Here is a 16154-nt window from a genome sequence, read left to right as displayed (position 1 = left end):
TCCTTGGCACTAAGGGGAGAAAGGTCACTAAGGTGTGTCAGCCACTGCCCACAGGAGCCTTCCACCTAGAGAGGCAGAGGTAGTGGAAAGATCTGGGAGTCAGATGGACCTGATTAGAATCCCAGCTCTGCCACTTCCACACCCCACGATACTAAGCAAGCACTTTCCCCCTCTGAAAAATAGGGTTGATCCCATTCACTTGCCAAGGTCTGGGTAGGGCTTAAAGGGAGTGATATAAACATGGAACGGGTGTTTGCCTCAAGGTGGGACTTTAACAAATGTCACTTCCTTTCCTTCTCCTCCGTTGGGAAGGAAAAATGATCCTCTACCCTTCAAGTTTCTTCTGGCTGGATTAAAATTGAATTAACATGAGACAGATTAGCAGAAAAACAAATTAAAGATTAATAACGTTTATACCTCCTGTATACATGGGAGAGGCCCAGAAACACTGAGTAATTTGCCAAAATGGCAGAAGCCGTCACCTTAAATACCGTCTTCAGCTAAAGACAAAAGACAATGTTGGGGGTGGAGTTGGTTAGCGGTGGTTAGCAGGAAAAGTGCAGTATACAAAGATATGGTTGTCACGCAGATTTAAGGCCAGCTCTTCCTCCGAGATAGTGAAGGCAGCCAGGTACAGTGAGGGAAACACCCTTAAGAAGGAAGATTTCCCTTACAAATGTCTTTTACAAAGGGTAATTTCTACTTGGTTTTCGGATCTTCTTGCATGTTTGCTGTTTCTTAAAATTAATAAGCCTAAAATAATTGCTATACTCAAAGAGGCATATTTTGGAGTGGCAAACTCTGCTCCCAATTACCTCCCCTTGGGCGCCAAGACCCAGAAACAGAATTGAGCAAGTTAAAATACATCCCCAGGTCTGGAGGGATGTGTACTAACCACAGTGTGTTTGCTCATAACCTTGAGGCCAGTGACCCCACCCTTGTTGAGCCATTCTGTGACCCTCCTGCCCTCAAACAGCCTCAGCCGACTCCACAGTCCACACTGTGCTGAGTGAGTGCCAGCCATTTGGCCTTTGGTCTCAGTGGCAGGAGGAGCACATTGAGAGATGGCAGCTGAAGGCCCTGGTGAACAGAGCCCTGCCCTGGGCTGTGGAGAGTCTCCCAACACAGATGACTCCCAGCCAGGTAAGATGGGCACTGAGATGCGGGGAGGAAGCTGAGAAGGACACTCTGGGCATTCTGTCACGATTTCCATGTAGCTGTGGCCCCTAGCTGTTGGATTTTCTTTTCTCAGTAACTCTGGGTAGAAGTCCAAGGACACATCCTTCTCCCAACCCCTCATCCTCTTCTCAAAAAAAAAAAAAAATTTCAGTAGAGGACATTCCATGATCTGGCTCTTGCCATGAAAGAGTGATAGCCGCCAAGGGGAAAGAGGATTTGCTGCTGCAGCACACAGATGTTTCCCATTTATTTCCTCACACAATTGGCTTTTTCCAAAAGCAACTTAAGACGGCTTATAACAAAAAGCTTATTAAGAAGCCTAATAGTAAACTAGGCTCAAAAAATCATAGACTGGGGAAAAATAAAGTAGAATTTAAATGTATTTAATAAGGGTAATATAATCATGAATATAGGTCTGAGTATCCTAGTAGCTATGGTAAAAAGGAAAGTAAGATCAGTTATTGGAAAGTTAGCATACTAGTCTTATATCTTTTTCTTGGAGCTTTGTATAATAGGCATTGAGCATTGTAAAGGACAGAGTCATTTACATATTCATAAAAATTCGGAAGCAGATTAAACAAGCCATTCGGCTCACAAGGACCTTTGAGAAAGCAAATGATATGCACAATATTAAAGTACAACCCAGTGAGGAGTAGTACAGTCCAGTACAGGTCATCTGCCTTGGCCCAGGCGTTCAAGGAATTGTGTGTTTCCTCGTTTGTACTATACACCAGTGTCTCTCAAACTTTAATGTGCATACAGTCTGTGGCAGGTCTTATTAAAATGTGATTCTGATTCAGGAGGGCTGGGGAAGGCCTACAACTCTGCAATTTAAAAACCTCCCAGAGTCTACAGCCATGCCACCCTGAACGTGCCCAATTTCGTCTGATCTCAGAAACTAAGCAAGGTCAGACCTGATTAGTGCTTGGATAGGAGACCACCTAGGAATATCAGATGCTGCAGGTGTTAAAAAAAAAAACTCCCAGGCCATCATGTGCACCACATTTGAAGCAAGGGGCTAAAGCCCAGACTTCTCTAGTTGTGTGCCTTTGCGATCTCCCCCAACTGAAAGACAATGCAACATTACCATAGACAGACAAAAAAGACCTACTCCTGGGCTCAGTAAATGCTCCTTGAAGGTTGCTGGGCCAGCTTCCTACATTTCCGTTGGCAACCGATGGCCTAGTCACAAACCAAGATGCTTGACCCTACACAAAGACTTACTAAGTACTACGGACAGAAAGGGGGTTCTATGGAAAGTAATCTCACAGGGTAATCTGATCATAAATTCATAATTTGGCATGTCACAGTGTGTAGTCAAGCCTCAGGTTTACAACTTCCTTAGTAAAATGTTATCTTTGCCTTAAGCAAGCCCTATCCATTGTTTTGTGCAGCCAGGCACCTTTGAAATGCCTCTTTCCAGGCCCCTCAAGTAAAATCACCCTGAAGAGAGCATGGAATCTGGTTAACTGTCTTGTACTCTGGTCCTCCCAGTCCTTGCCTTGCTTTCTTCCCGCCTTCAGTAATCTTCCTTAGGTTCCCTCCTTAATTCCAAATGCATAAAAGAAGCTACAAACTGTTATTCTAGGAATCCTCTGTTTGGCTCAAATAAATTTTTATAAAAATTCTCTACAGGTTTGTATATTCTTACATTGACAGTACCTACTATGTGTCAGGGAGCTCCCTTGGAAGAAAGGTTGCTTCTACCTACCCCGCCCTGAGTTCTTTATTCACCCTCTCCTTTTAGCAGCTGTCTTTAGAAGCTTCTCCACACTCTTGTGCTGGCCACAGTTAAATCTCCTGAGGATATACAGCTTCTCATTCCACTGAGCTCAAAGATCTTTTCCTCTCAGGAGAGTTCATGTTTCAACAGAAAACCAGGAGAGCAGCCTTATGCCAAAGTAAAGTATCAAGCTCGAGGGTGCAGGAAGATTTGGAGCAGGCATGAACGGTCCCAGTACCATATCTCGAAATAAGGCACCTTGTGAAAAGAGTCTGTAAGCCGAAATCTGCAGGCCCCAAGCACACTGTTGCGAGCCCGCCTCCCCATTCAGTGCCTCTCCCTCACACGCCATTCCCATCATCTGTGCTGCCTCAGCTCTGAGTGGCTCTGACATAGCTTTACCTGTTGGGTCATCACAGTGGCAGACACGATCCCTCCATTTGCCTGAATCACCCTCAGGAACTCCCACCTTGAATTTGTAGATTAAAAAGGGCCACATACTAAACCTGATAAGCTCAAGGGAGGTCTGCATGGCGGGCCTTAAAAACTCAAACTGAAAGTAACCACAAGGATGGTCTGAACATAAAAATCCCTATCTAAAAGCAGGTCATAGCAGATAGTCACGTCCTAAGCCTGTAGTTTCCTTAACAAAGGTCAGTCTTTACCTAAATGAGCCTGTCTTATCTTTTTGCAACTAAGATAACATACCTTTGAAATGTTAATCTCCTTTTCCAGACCCGTCAGGGCACACCCACCACATCACAGCATGAGACCACAGAACCCCTCCCTTGGAAGAAAGTTTGCTTCTACCTACCCCGCCCTGAGTTCTTTATTCACCCTCTCCTTTTCTTGTTATTCTGTTCCCCAAATAACATCTCTATGTGCTATAAATGTTCATTGTTGATTATCCTGTACCATCAATGTAAAGGAAGTATGTAGCTCTCCATTTTACTTTTTATCCATTCCCAGAGATTTTCCTGCTTTGCTTTTGTTGTGACCGAAATAACCAGGCCCAACTCGAGAGCTCTAGTCCAAGAGACAGTTTATTAGCCGGCGGCTGTCCTTGCAAAGGAGCAGCCCCGAGACGCAGGGGCACAAAGGTTTTAAGCCCTCGATCCCATCCCCCACATCCTTAATCTTTACACAAAAGACTATCTCCTCCATTCATTAACTGATAACTAAGAGGTGGGTAAGCAAGCAGGGGTACAGAAGCAGAATGCGTCATTGTTAAAATATTTTGTACCTATAGGCAGTGATCTGGCCAGTAAATCCCTTTAGTTAATAAATTTTTAGCAGATAACTAACTAGAAGTGAGACATGGCAGTTAGCACGTACCATGTCTTATCCTTAACCTATTGTTTCTAAAGGTGAGGTCACTACATTCCCCACTGGTTTTCTTTACAGTGACTCAATCTTCGAGTCAGAAGTTGGAATTCTCGGCCAACTCATCGGGGCTGATGCTCCTAAAATTAAAATCTTTGCCCCGGTCATGTGAGACTGTACTAAACTTCTAAGCCACTTTAGTAAGCAGGGTCCAAAAATTAATAATATCAGCATAATTAATGGCCCTGCTATGGCTGACAATAGCGTGGTTAGCCAGGAATTTTCATTAAACCAAGACTCATACCAGTTACTGCCCTGCCTTAATTTTTTATTTCTATCCTTCACCCTCTGTCTAATTAATGCTAAACTATCCCTAATAATACCAGAATGATTAACATAAAAACAGCAAGTTTCTCTTAATGCTACACACAAACCTCCTTGCTTAAGAAATAAGAGATCTAAACCTCTCCTATTTTGCAGTACTACTTCAGCTAGGAATTAAGAGATGTTATTAGTATTCCTAATAGTTGTTAACTGGGTAGGAGTTAAGTCCTTTAACCCTTCATTATTAGACCTGACAGGACCTATGGCTATCAATGGTATCTGGACAGGCTTTTTCGTATTGTCATGAACATTCCGGGATCATCTCCAGAAACATACAACCTTAATCCCCAAGTTTTCCCAGTCACCCAAGATGGATCTTCCCAATTTTTGACAGTAAAAACGACAGGATTGCATTTCCCTGCTGTGGCACAGGAAGACTGACTAGGTCGTGTAAGAGTCAGAAAGGGGTCTGTGTTCTTCCAAGGGGCTATGGTCTCACAACCCCAATGACCACAATAATATTGGTTAGGCTTATTGCAAGTGCTTTGATCTTCTCTAGGACACATATATAACTGCACTTGTTGGATACCCTTTTCATAATTTTTAACTCCACAGCCCCACCACGGTCCTGATCCTGCTAGCATCTGTTCTTTTGTTTGCTTATTTAATTCCTCCCCAAGTATATTACACAAATCTACATGAAATGTATGCTGGTACATAGTCTGGTTTACTAATATGAAGATACCTGTTTCTGATTTAATCAATTCCCATTGAGCCTGTTGAGGTCGATGAGGGTTCCCGTGTACATTGGTAATAACAACTAACCCTAACACAATTATTCCCGCGAGAGTCTTATCTTGAGTGGATCCTCTGTGGGTGTTGCTTTCCATTTCTCCTTTTCTGGGGGAGGTTGAGCTGCCTTAAGGCGAGTATGGTGAATCCAATGTCTTTTTCCTGCAACTTTGACAGCCGTTGGTGTGGTCAGGATTACTGGAAACGGACCATCCCACCGGACCATCCCACCGGGGCTCTAGGCTAGCAGGCTGAATCTTCTTTATCCACACCCAATCACCTGGATGATGTGGGTGAGGCTGTGATGTCCCCGGAGTCGGTCTAGTAGCTTTAATCAAGCCCTTGACTTGATTTTGGGTTTGTTGCAAGGCCTGTAGAGACTTGATCCATATTGGGATCCCACTGGGGACGCTGAGTAGGAAACACAGCCTGTATCCTGGTTAAGTCTGCTGTTGGCAGCCCATTCGGGTCCGTGACTCCTCTGGCTGCCTCCCGCAAAATCCTTTCTTTTTCCTCAGTGGTGAATAAAACCTGCAAAAGCTGCTGACAATCATCCCAAGTGGGCTGATGGGTAAAAAAAATAGACTCTAGAAGGGAGGTTAATCCTTGTGGTTTTTCTGAAAAGGATGGCGTTTGCAATTTCCAATGATATAAATCACTAGTACTGAACGGCGAGTAGATGACAGTAGGCTCACCTCCACCTCCTGGAATCACCTTCAATGGGGCTTGAACAGATACTGGCTCTTTCAGGGAGGTTGAATCAGGGGAAAGCGGCCTACGACCCCTAGACCGGGTTACAGGAGGTTCTGGTCTTTCCGGAGGAGGACGTCCACTCCCATCACCATGATAGGGTGGTGGATACCAGTCATCCTCCGACGGAGGGCCCTGCAACACTGGTGGGGGCTTCTTAAGACCTTGGGATATGGCTGCCATTACAGTAACGGGGGCGCGACTGCAATTCTGTAAGTACTTAGAGGCATCAGAAACAACGTCAATCCATACATCAATATAAGGAATTTGGTCAGGATGCCCCGGGTTCCCATAAACAACACCCCGAACCCGAAATGCAGTCTGTAAATTAAATGATCCCTCGGAGGGCCATCCTACTCCGAAGGTCGGCCAATCTAGTTGACAAAACTGCTGCAAATCAAAAGGGGTTACTAAAGCACCATAAGCCTTTGCCCTGTGACGGAAATCTTTAAAGTGATTAAGCATGCATTGAAGCGGTGTTAGCTTACCCTGTGATTGTCCCATAGTTCCACAGTAAAGCACACGAAGCAACACAAGAAAAACAGACACAGACTAACGAACCAAAAAACAAGACTGAGAAAACTGTCGTCACAGTCTCAGTCGACCGCCGACTTACTTGTCGCGTCCGACGTCCGCACGGTCCTGGGGCCCCTACCAAAAACTGCCTCAGCACTCCCAAGATCACGCTCCACAAAGCGAGAAACCACAGGCGGTGGGCTAGGGCAAGTGCCCTAGAGGCCTCCCCAACCGCAAATGGTCCAACGCCCCGGTGCACTGATCAATTTTCCCACAACGAGAAGATCTCGCTGGGGCCTCCAAATGTTGTGACCGAAATAACCAGGCCCAACTCGAGTGCTCTAGTCCAAGAGACAGTTTATTAGCCGGCGGCTGTCCTTGCAAATGAGCAGCCCCGAGACGCAGGGGCACAAAGGTTTTAAGCCCTCGATCCCATCCCCCACATCCTTAATCTTTACACAAAAGACTATATCTCCTCCATTCATTAACTGATAACTAAGAGGTGGGTAAGCAAGCAGGGGTACAGAAGCAGAATGCTTAAAATATTTTGTACCTATAGGCAGTGATCTGGCCAGTAAATCCCTTTAGTTAATAAATTTTTAGCAGATAACTAACTAGAAGTGAGACATGGCAGTTAGCACGTACCATGTCTTATCCTTAACCTATTGTTTCTAAAGGTGAGGTCACTACACTTTCTCCTGCCCCCTTAATCTACCACCGATAGATTTCATGTAACCCTTCTTACGCCTCCTGCTTTTTTATTCCAGTGTATAAAATAAGCAGCAAAATTTCTTAAAGAGCATTTTTTCAACCTGTTGAGGTTTTGCTTCCTGGCAATTGTCAGTTTGGCTCAAATAAACTTATAAAAATTCTCTACAGGTTTGGATGTTTCTTACATCAACAAATTGCAGCCCCACTCTCTCTCTCTCACATGGGGGAGCAGCTCCCTGTGCCCAAGTTTGGTGGAGTCTCACCACACCTGGGTGCAGGGGCAAGCACAGGTGGAGAGCACGTTTCCTGGAGCCTCTGCTCGGCCCTGGCAGCACTAGATCCAAGTACTCTGGTTCCTAGCTAGGGACGTCAGAGTACATCAGGACACATGGCTTCTCCTAGCCATCTTGTTTTAATAGTCAATTAGAGTATTTATTTTGTGAAATGGATGTGCTCTGTCCTGGCCTATAAATGTCGCATCAATCCGAGAAGCTGAGAGAGAACAATGGCCCTCTCCTCTCTGACGCAAGTAGATGACTCTAGATTCTCATTCTGGATTCTCCTGTCCTCTTAAACAGTTAGCCTTATCTTCAGGGAAAAGGGCAATCTCACGAGGTTTGTAAAGAAAATATTCAGCAACTCCAGGTGCATCAGTGCGTGCAGTTAGGACCTCCTCTGTATTATAGTCTTTCTAGCTCTAGGGCAGGCAAGGGAGGAAACCAGAGGTGGGCAGAAACCCTGGGGGAAACTCCCTAGAGATGCTGAAGGAGGTAAAAAAGGGTGAAAAAGGGAGTGCATTCATTCAACAATTATTTACTGAGCACCTAACGTGCAGGCACTGGAAATACAGAAATGACTGAGACAGCTAAAACCCCTGGCCCTGCAGGAGCTCACATTTCTGTGGGAGAAGACAGTTAATAAACAGTGCTGACATAAGAAACATCCAAACCTGTAGGCCAAACTAATGATGTATGCTGGGGAGCAAGATCTCATATGCTCTGGAGAATAGCAGCTTCTCTTATGCATTTGAGATTATGAACGAAAGGAAGATTACAGCAGGTGGGAGAAAGCAACACGGGGATCGGATTACAGGATAGTTAATAAGATTATGTGCTCTCTTGAGGGTGGTTAGGGCTTATTTCAAAGGTGTATTAACCTAGATGCACAGAAACAATGGACAGGGCTTGCTTAGGCAAAGATAGACGTTTTATTAAAAAGTTATAAGCCTGGGGTGTGACTACCCACTCTGACCCGCCCAGTTAGGAATTTATGATCAGCTCACCCTATTAGGTTACTTTACATAGAACTCCTTTTTAACAACAGACCTCTGCCAGTTCAGCTGTCAGATCTCTCCAGCTCATGGGGAACCCCACAAAGAAGTCCCCCAGGTCTCTTTGGAAGAATGCTGGATAGATCCAAGGATCCTTCCAAGAATGCTAGAAGACTTCTTAGCACCTCCATTTCACAAGCCTGATATCCTTGTGCCGCCCATCGCAGTTGCAAGAAAGATGCTCAGAGATCTCCATCAGCCAGAGAGCACTTACAATATACAGGGCACCACGCCAGTGGTGCTGAAGGGGCGAGGAACTGATTCCTGTTTTCCTAGTTTACAACCCACTGCAGAGGCAACTCACCATCCAAGGGCAGGAGCCCGGCAATGAACACCTGCATCTCTAGCCCTTCATACAGTGCATGGAAAGGCATGGCTCCCTGAGTGTTGAACAGATAAAGGACCTCTGAGAACTGCTACATGAGCTCAGAGAAGATGTTGCCCTAGGAAAGGAGGGTACCTGAAGGAGGCAGGAGAGGATCTGGGCCTTGGCAGAATAGAGAGCTGGGAAGGATGGATATTTTAGACAGGAAACCCGTGGAGGTGAGAAAGTACAAGATGTTCGTGCGTAGGTCTCAGTGGGGTGGTGGAGGAGAGGCCCCTCACAGCAGTATTCCTACCACAGGGCTGTCAGAACTCTGTCTCTTCACTCACTGTGCTTTTTGGGGTCCGGTTGTGGGGCCAGTCCTGAGGCACAGCCCACCTGCCTCTGGCCTCAGGGTTCAGATAACCTCTGTCAGGGTTTATCTCTTCAGCACAAGTTGGCTTCTTGGAGTAATTTGACACCCTTTATCAGAGATTTGTGAATATGCCTCCCCACCCCCTGCCGCAGGAATATTCCAGAAACAGTCCCAGGGGTCAGGTAATTCCTAGTCAGCCTCCCAGATGAATGACATTGGTGTCTAACTTAACCATCAGAGCCCCCATGTCCTCACCTGTAAAGGGAGGGGAATAACTGTCAGTAGCAGGTGCTGTGAGGTCTTGGGTGAGCTAAGGCCACAGATGAACCCATACACTTTTAGAAAACTACCCAAGATATTCTGTCCTCACTGCGGTGCTGCGATGCCATCAGCATGGGAGAAGGGAGGGCAGCCAGCAGTGCTGGAAGCCATCTTTCTGGGCCAGGGTGCTGGTTTGCAGTCCAGGAAGTCTAGATGGGGAAGCAAGTTCCAGCATCCTCAGCAGCTTCTGGAGACCCAAGGGTCTTGAAACCTGAGGACTATTGGGAAGGGTCAAAGGTCTGCCCTAAGGGTGGGCAAGGGACAGAAATGTGATAGGACCACTAAGGCCTGGATGCAGCCTTGTTGAGGGGCGGGCTTCTACTACACCAAAGAAGGAAGCCTGATGCAATCTGGGGCCTTGGCCTCTTACCATCTGTGCCTGCCACTAGACGTCGTCGATTATAAAAGGGATGTGGATTTGAAGTGTGTCTCAGATTAAGGGGTAGGTCTCAGAAGTCACCGTGGCCTCCATGCCCTCCTTGTCCTGGTTAAGAGGCGTCCTGCACACTTTAACCGTGGAAGTGTAGGGGGCGGACCGGGGAGGGCGCAGATCAGGAAGCTACCAGACTGGCTCCAAATCTTGGATCAGGGGTGGAGGGTCGTTGTTTGCCGCCGCCGGCGGCGCTGCAGGGTCCTATGGGGACCCATGACCCTGCGGCTCCCCGACTGCCGCCCCCTGGGAGGTGGCGGAGCTGGATAAGCAGCAGCGGGCTGGCGGGCGGCCACCTCCCGGGCTGGGCCGGCCGGCGGGCAGGCGGGGCGCGGGAGCAGGAGGAGGAGCCTTCGGGCCCGGCTGCCGCTTCCGCCAGCGGCACCTTCAGCCACCGCGGGTGCTCCGAGCCGAGGGCCGGAGAGGTGAGTCACCCCTCCTCTGAGTCTCCGCCGGGCTGTCAGCTGCGCCCTGCCCCGGGACCCGCGACCCGTTAGCTTCCCGGTTGCCCCCTTGCACCAACGCCCGCGGAGGCCAGGGGCCGCCACACGTCTGCAGGTGTCCGCTGGGACCCAGCCACGTGCGCCCGACGGCAGAGAGAGCCCGGGTCCTCGGTTTCCACTCCGCGCGTCTCCCTTCCCTAGGGACACGAGCTGTGTGCGCCGCGGCGGTGGTGAGGGTGGTGTTCTCCCTTTGGGGGGCGGGGGTACTGAGGAGACCCGGCGTTGGGACTCCGTGACGCACTCTGAGCGCCCCTCTCGCAGATCTGCGGAGTTCACAGGTTCCCTGTACCTGCTGCTCTGGCCAGCCAGACTCGGAGATTGCGGGGAGCAGTGGGCTGGGTCTTACTCGCACTTGGCCTCTCAGCCCCTTCGCAGACCCCGCCCAGCGGGGGCGGGGACGGGGGGCGGTGGCCTTGGTCCGCAAGAGGCTGGGCTGGCCAGTGTTCGCCTCTGCCCATTTTCCCGAAATTTGGGGCAGGCTGCCCAAAGAGGTGTAGTTGTAACTGTAATCTCTCTGGGTAGCTGAAGGGAAAGATATGCTAAGCTAATAAATTGTTCAGGGGCTAGGAGGTAGAATCCGTGGAGAAAAAGAAGGCATGGCTTGCTGAGCCCTGGCAGAGGGCACCGAGAGGCCTCCAAAGTTCTCCAGCGCCACCTCTGAGACAGGCTCCAGAAATAGGGGTTATACAAATAACCCCCAGGAAAGTATTTCTGTCCGTCAGAGTATGGTGATGATATAATTAAGAACAATCATTTATTATGCATTTATCTGTGCCAGGCCACTTGCCTTGCACACAATATCCCAGTTAACCCTCAGGACAGGAAGTCACCATTATTATCTAGATAAAGATGAGGAAAGAAGCCTCAGATAGCATCGGCATTTTGCAAGGGTACACAAGTAGCAAGTTGCAGAAGATTTGTACAGATTTATCTGACTTGGGAGCCCAGAGGAGCCTACTAATGGGAAAGAGGCCATGTTCTTAGAGGGTGTGGCAACCCAAAGAATGCAAGTGCTGGGGGCTAGAACATCCACAAGACCAATCGCCTGCATGGTTTGTTAAAAATACACATGCCTATGTCCCACCTACAGCTGAGGGAATCAAGTCTGCAGAATGAACCCCCTGACCTTCCCCAGCCAGGAGCACCTGAAGGGCAGGGACCTGTCTTACTCATCTCTGGGCCTCTCCCCAGTGGCCTGTAGATAGGCTGGGATGGAGCAGGTGCTTAATCAGTATTTGATGGATGAGTGGTCTTAGTGAGGCAGGGGCATCCCTGGAGAAGGTTTCCAAAAGAAGGCCTTGAATGGTAGACAGTTGGCCTCAGCCAGGCAGCCCGGGAGGAAAGCCTGGAGTTGGCATGGGATAATGCTGACCTCAGAGCTGTCAGTAAGCTAGGGACAACCATCCCTAAACCTGCTGAGCTCCCCAAGACCTAGCCTGGTCACTCTGGGACCACATCTCTCCAGCGTGGAGATGCCAAACAGGTGAATTCCTCTCCCGTTCATGTTTCCTGTCCTTGCCCCATGGCTCTTCCCTCCTTGAACTTATCAGAGTAATGTGCAGAGCTTCAGATAGTTAAAAAGTGAAAGTGAATGACTGAAGTCCAAAGCTGCACACCTGAGTAGTGGAGGGGGAGACAGCTGAATTGACTGACTATAGGGAAGAATGCCTAGTTTTGGAGTCAAGTGATCCCAAGTCTGTATCCCTGCAGATCTTTGCCCTGTGACCTTGGCTGAGTCCTCAGCTCTGTGAACTTATTTCTTCATCTGTAAAACCTTGCGAAGGGCCTTGAACCTGACATCCCTATGTAACAAGGACAGTAATGCCTTCCTGGAGGATTAATTGTGTGAAAGGCTGAGTTTTTAGGAATGCAATAAATATCAGATTCTTCTCCCTTCCCCCAAGTATGAATGTTAATTAGCTAGGGACTGTCCAGGCTCATTGCTTTCCTAGTACATACCCCTCAGTTCACTAGAGAAGGTAACTAAGGCCCAGAGAGTAGCCTCCATGGTCCCCTTCTCCATTGCAGAACTGGTCTCAGGCCCAGCCTCAGGACTCCCTGGCCTTTGGTTTCCACACTGGGAGAAGTCTGTGCCTCCTGCTTCATAAAACCTCAGCAGGCTGGGGTGATATTTAAGTAGGCTGGTGGGGTCGAGGTGGTGCTGAGGGTTGGGCCGGCTGCATGCAGTGATATCCAGGCTCTCTGGGCCCTAGCTGAGGCTGGATACACCCCTTCCTGACCTCTCCAGCAAAGATAGTGGCCAGGTATTCTCCTAAGCTGGGCACTCCGAGCTGCATAAATTAAGCACTCCATGAAATTGCTTTCCAGCATCTGGACCAGGAATAGGCCTCTTGATTTAAAACAAGAAAGCTAGTTTAAGCAGTTATTAAAACCTAAGGCCAAGCTTACTCTTTTCCTCCCTCCTGGGGGTTGGAGGGGTTGAGTGCCTCTTTTTTCATTCTTATCCTACCCTTGCCAACCCCGTCCCATTCGAGGAGGCTGTGGGGATTATAGAACTTTGAGAGGGCTGGGCTGCAGATGGGTCCCTCTAAGGGATTTCCAAATGTTTGGCTATAGATGTCTCACTTCTTCCTGTCTGCCCCTTGCAACTGAGCCTACCTCCCTGTCCAAACTGACCTCCTACTGACCGCAGGCCTCTGCACGTTAGCTCTTCACGTCCTCCGTATGCCATGGGCACCACTCCCATCACACCTGAAATGACACTGAACACTCAGCTTCACATATGCTAAGCCCTGGCCCAAGCATGTTATGTGTAAGCACATTTGAACCTTCTGACTCGTAAGAGGTAGATAATGGTCTCCTAACCATATAACTTTCCCGAGAACACATGAGACTCCAATCCATTCAGACAACTACAAACTTGAAGCTCCTAACCACTAACTATATATGCTTATCCAAATTTTGCCTCATCATTTATTCATTCAACAAACATTTACTGAGCACCAACTTGGTGCCAGGCACTCAAGACCTGGTCAAGTCCTACTTCTGGTAGGATGAGTATTGGTTGTCATTTATATTCCTGCAAAAATTCCACACCTTTTGCTTATTTCTGAATACAAATGAGGGAACTCGGCTTTACTGAGGCCCAGGTCCCATAGCTAATGCAAGCTAGGGTTCAAAACAAGAGATTGCTCCCTGCAGAACTTGAAGTACTGACCACTGTGCCTGCTGTCAGAGCTGGCAGCCAACTCATGTGGGATCATGAATTCCTAGATTGTCACTTCAACCCAGGACAGCATGTGTCCCTCCTCCTCGGTTCATGTGTAGACATGTGTAGACAGCAGGTTTCCCAAAGCCCATGTGCTGGTGGTGTCTGTAATGGGAGGTCCCTTCCTGTTACTGTGGCATCCGTCATTTGTGGCGTGGCCGTCAGACTGTGGGCTTGTGCTTTTACTGTTGGTTTGGGAGGGTGACAGCATGCCCTGCAGTCAGAGTAAGGGTCTCTCTGAAGGTAAATCACTCAGGGCACATAGCTGGAGAATGTCGAGAAAGCTTCAGGTGGCTGTGAGGTGGGCCCTCCAGGTCTGCCTTTAAAGGCAGGATGACTTAATGCAGAGTCTGCAGAGTCACCAAGGGGCCTTTGTTGAGGCTTTCTGAATGACCAGCCAGACCTGTACATGGGTTAGTAGTGAATTGGACACAGTGAGAGAGGTCAGTCACCACTGTCTAGCAAATCAACCACAACCTGGGTGTGGGACTGAGCAGCTGAAGGAGGTAAGACCAGGCTCTGTGTGGCTGATCTGTGGAGATGGCTCCAAGTTGGCCAAAAATGTAGTGGCACCCTGAACTGGAAGGGGAGGAAATAAGATAGTGCTGGGCCCTGGCAGCCATGAGTTGTGATGGGGATTGGGGTGCTTCCATTGGGAAAACCCGGCCCTCTTGGCCTTGCTGGATTGGAGGCTATAGGTTGGAGACCTGGCGATGCTCTCTGCTCTTGTGAGTTCTAGCACGCTGCTTTTTGTCTTCCCATAACCTTTCAACTCTTCTTGAACATTCTGATCTGGCACGGCTGTGTGTGCAGCTAGGGGAAGGGTGTTCCCAGGACTGGGGGGTGCTCAAGCCACACCTAAAGGCTCAGTGAGAACCCCAAGGGACAGAATATCACAGCTGACCAGGGTTCCTCCAGGAATCATGAGAGTACTCTTGCAGCTGCTGTCTGCTCACACCTGGAAGGTTCGCTTTCAGAAGGAAATGTGGTTTCCTGACAGCACAGCTTCTCCAAGGGGATCAGACCAACCAGGAGCCTTGATAGGAACTGAGAGTGATCCAGTGTTTACTGCCTGAGTCCTGTCAGCCCAACAGGCATCTACTAACCTCCCAGTAAGCAGAGCACACTGTGGGACTATATGGATACACAAGGATGGAGGGCACCCAGGTCCCTGTCCTCTAGGAGATTAGAGTCCAATTGGGAGACTGAGTGGCAATACAAAATGCCACCAGGCATCAGAAAGAAGAGTCCAGGCCCAGAGCAGAGCACAGGAAATGTGTAAACAAGAGCAGTTCTACGGTGTGGATTTGGGAGCTTTCAGTTCACCGTTTTATTTAATCACAATAGAGAAGGAAAGTAACCTGTCCAAGGTCATACTGCTGGTACATGGTTGAATCTGAATTCACACCCAGGTCTATCTAACTAGATCCACCAAAGAACACAGCTGCTTCTCTGAATTCAAAGCAGGGTGAGGTGGTGTGGGGCTACGGGGGTTGGGAGGTGCCTAAGTACCCAAGAGCTTAGGCTGGCTCTTCAGGGAAGGGGGATTTGGATGGCAGGAAGATGTCAAGACTTTAAGAGGAGGGAACAGTGGGGAGCAGCAGGGACTGGAAGGAGGGAGAGTAGAAGATGAGCTAAGGGGAGAGGCAGTCTGTGCATGCTGGATAGTCCTGGACTCCAGGTAGATTCAAGAATACCCCTCCCCATAGGAGGTTTTCTCTAGCAGAAGAGTCAAGGCATAGGGGCCACAGCAGTCAAAGAACCATGCAGGCCCTGTTTTATTGTGGTAATAATAGAGTAAAGCTGCCTGGAGTGTGTGGTGTATATTCTGGTTATAAAATGCCCAGAGTTACATAGAGCCACCATTTTCCAAGATCACAAGTTTTCAGACAAGTTGAAAATAATCAAATAGACTTGGCTTAAGACTGGACTTGGCATAATTTACTTCAATGATACAGAAGTCTCCAAATCTCTGGCCTCCCTTTGTGCTGTCAGTGTGGTCTCCAGTCAATGAGGAAAACCCTCAGCAGCAGGCAGGCACACTCCCGCCCCTGCTTTTCCCTCTGACATTGCTGTATTCTGTCTGTGGGTTCTTCTGTCTGTCTTTCTCCACACTGTGGACACTGACTAGCAAGTAAAGATGACTAGGAAGACTTTGTTAGCACAAAATGCAAAAAATTATCACTAAGCCACTGACAGCCACGATGATTGCAATAAATTACTCCCACAGCAATTGATAAATTGCCACTTTCTGCAGCCATTATGCTTAGCTTTGTATCCTGAAGCATAAATGCACCTCCTCCTCCTCTCTCTCTCGCACACACATTCTCTCTCTCTCTCTCT

At 48.3% G+C, this 16154-nt stretch overlaps 1 protein-coding gene and 1 long non-coding RNA gene across 4 annotated transcripts in view; one reads left to right on the top strand and one right to left on the bottom strand.

The window, feature by feature from the left end:
• Window positions 1-994: 994 nt before the first annotated feature.
• The window catches only part of STEAP3 (STEAP3 metalloreductase), a 47025-nt gene continuing 31865 nt past the window's right edge, over window positions 995-16154 (top strand). Inside the window, exon 1 of one of the 3 annotated variants that reach the window (XM_039872685.1) lies at window positions 995-1143. In XM_039872685.1, the coding sequence (XP_039728619.1) occupies window positions 1065-1143 (79 nt within the window). In that variant the 5' untranslated portion in view covers window positions 995-1064. Of the gene's footprint in view, window positions 1144-10301; window positions 10505-16154 lie in introns of those variants that run through there. The other 2 variants (XM_039872687.1, XM_039872686.1) reach the window with 2 other exon arrangements.
• On the bottom strand, window positions 8251-10152 carry LOC120610363 (uncharacterized). Its single transcript, XR_005654920.1, has 2 exons — window positions 10020-10152; window positions 8251-9867 (listed from the first exon to the last, which is right to left on the bottom strand). It is a non-coding gene; the product is annotated as an uncharacterized LOC120610363 (long non-coding RNA).

The sequence above is a fragment of the Pteropus medius genome, unplaced genomic scaffold (assembly GCF_902729225.1).
Source record: "Pteropus medius unplaced genomic scaffold, Ma_sr-lr_union100, whole genome shotgun sequence".
NCBI classification, from domain to species: Eukaryota; Metazoa; Chordata; class Mammalia; order Chiroptera; family Pteropodidae; genus Pteropus; species Pteropus medius.
The sequence above is the reverse complement of the archived record's forward strand: the minus strand, read 5'-3'. Positions and strand labels throughout refer to the sequence as shown.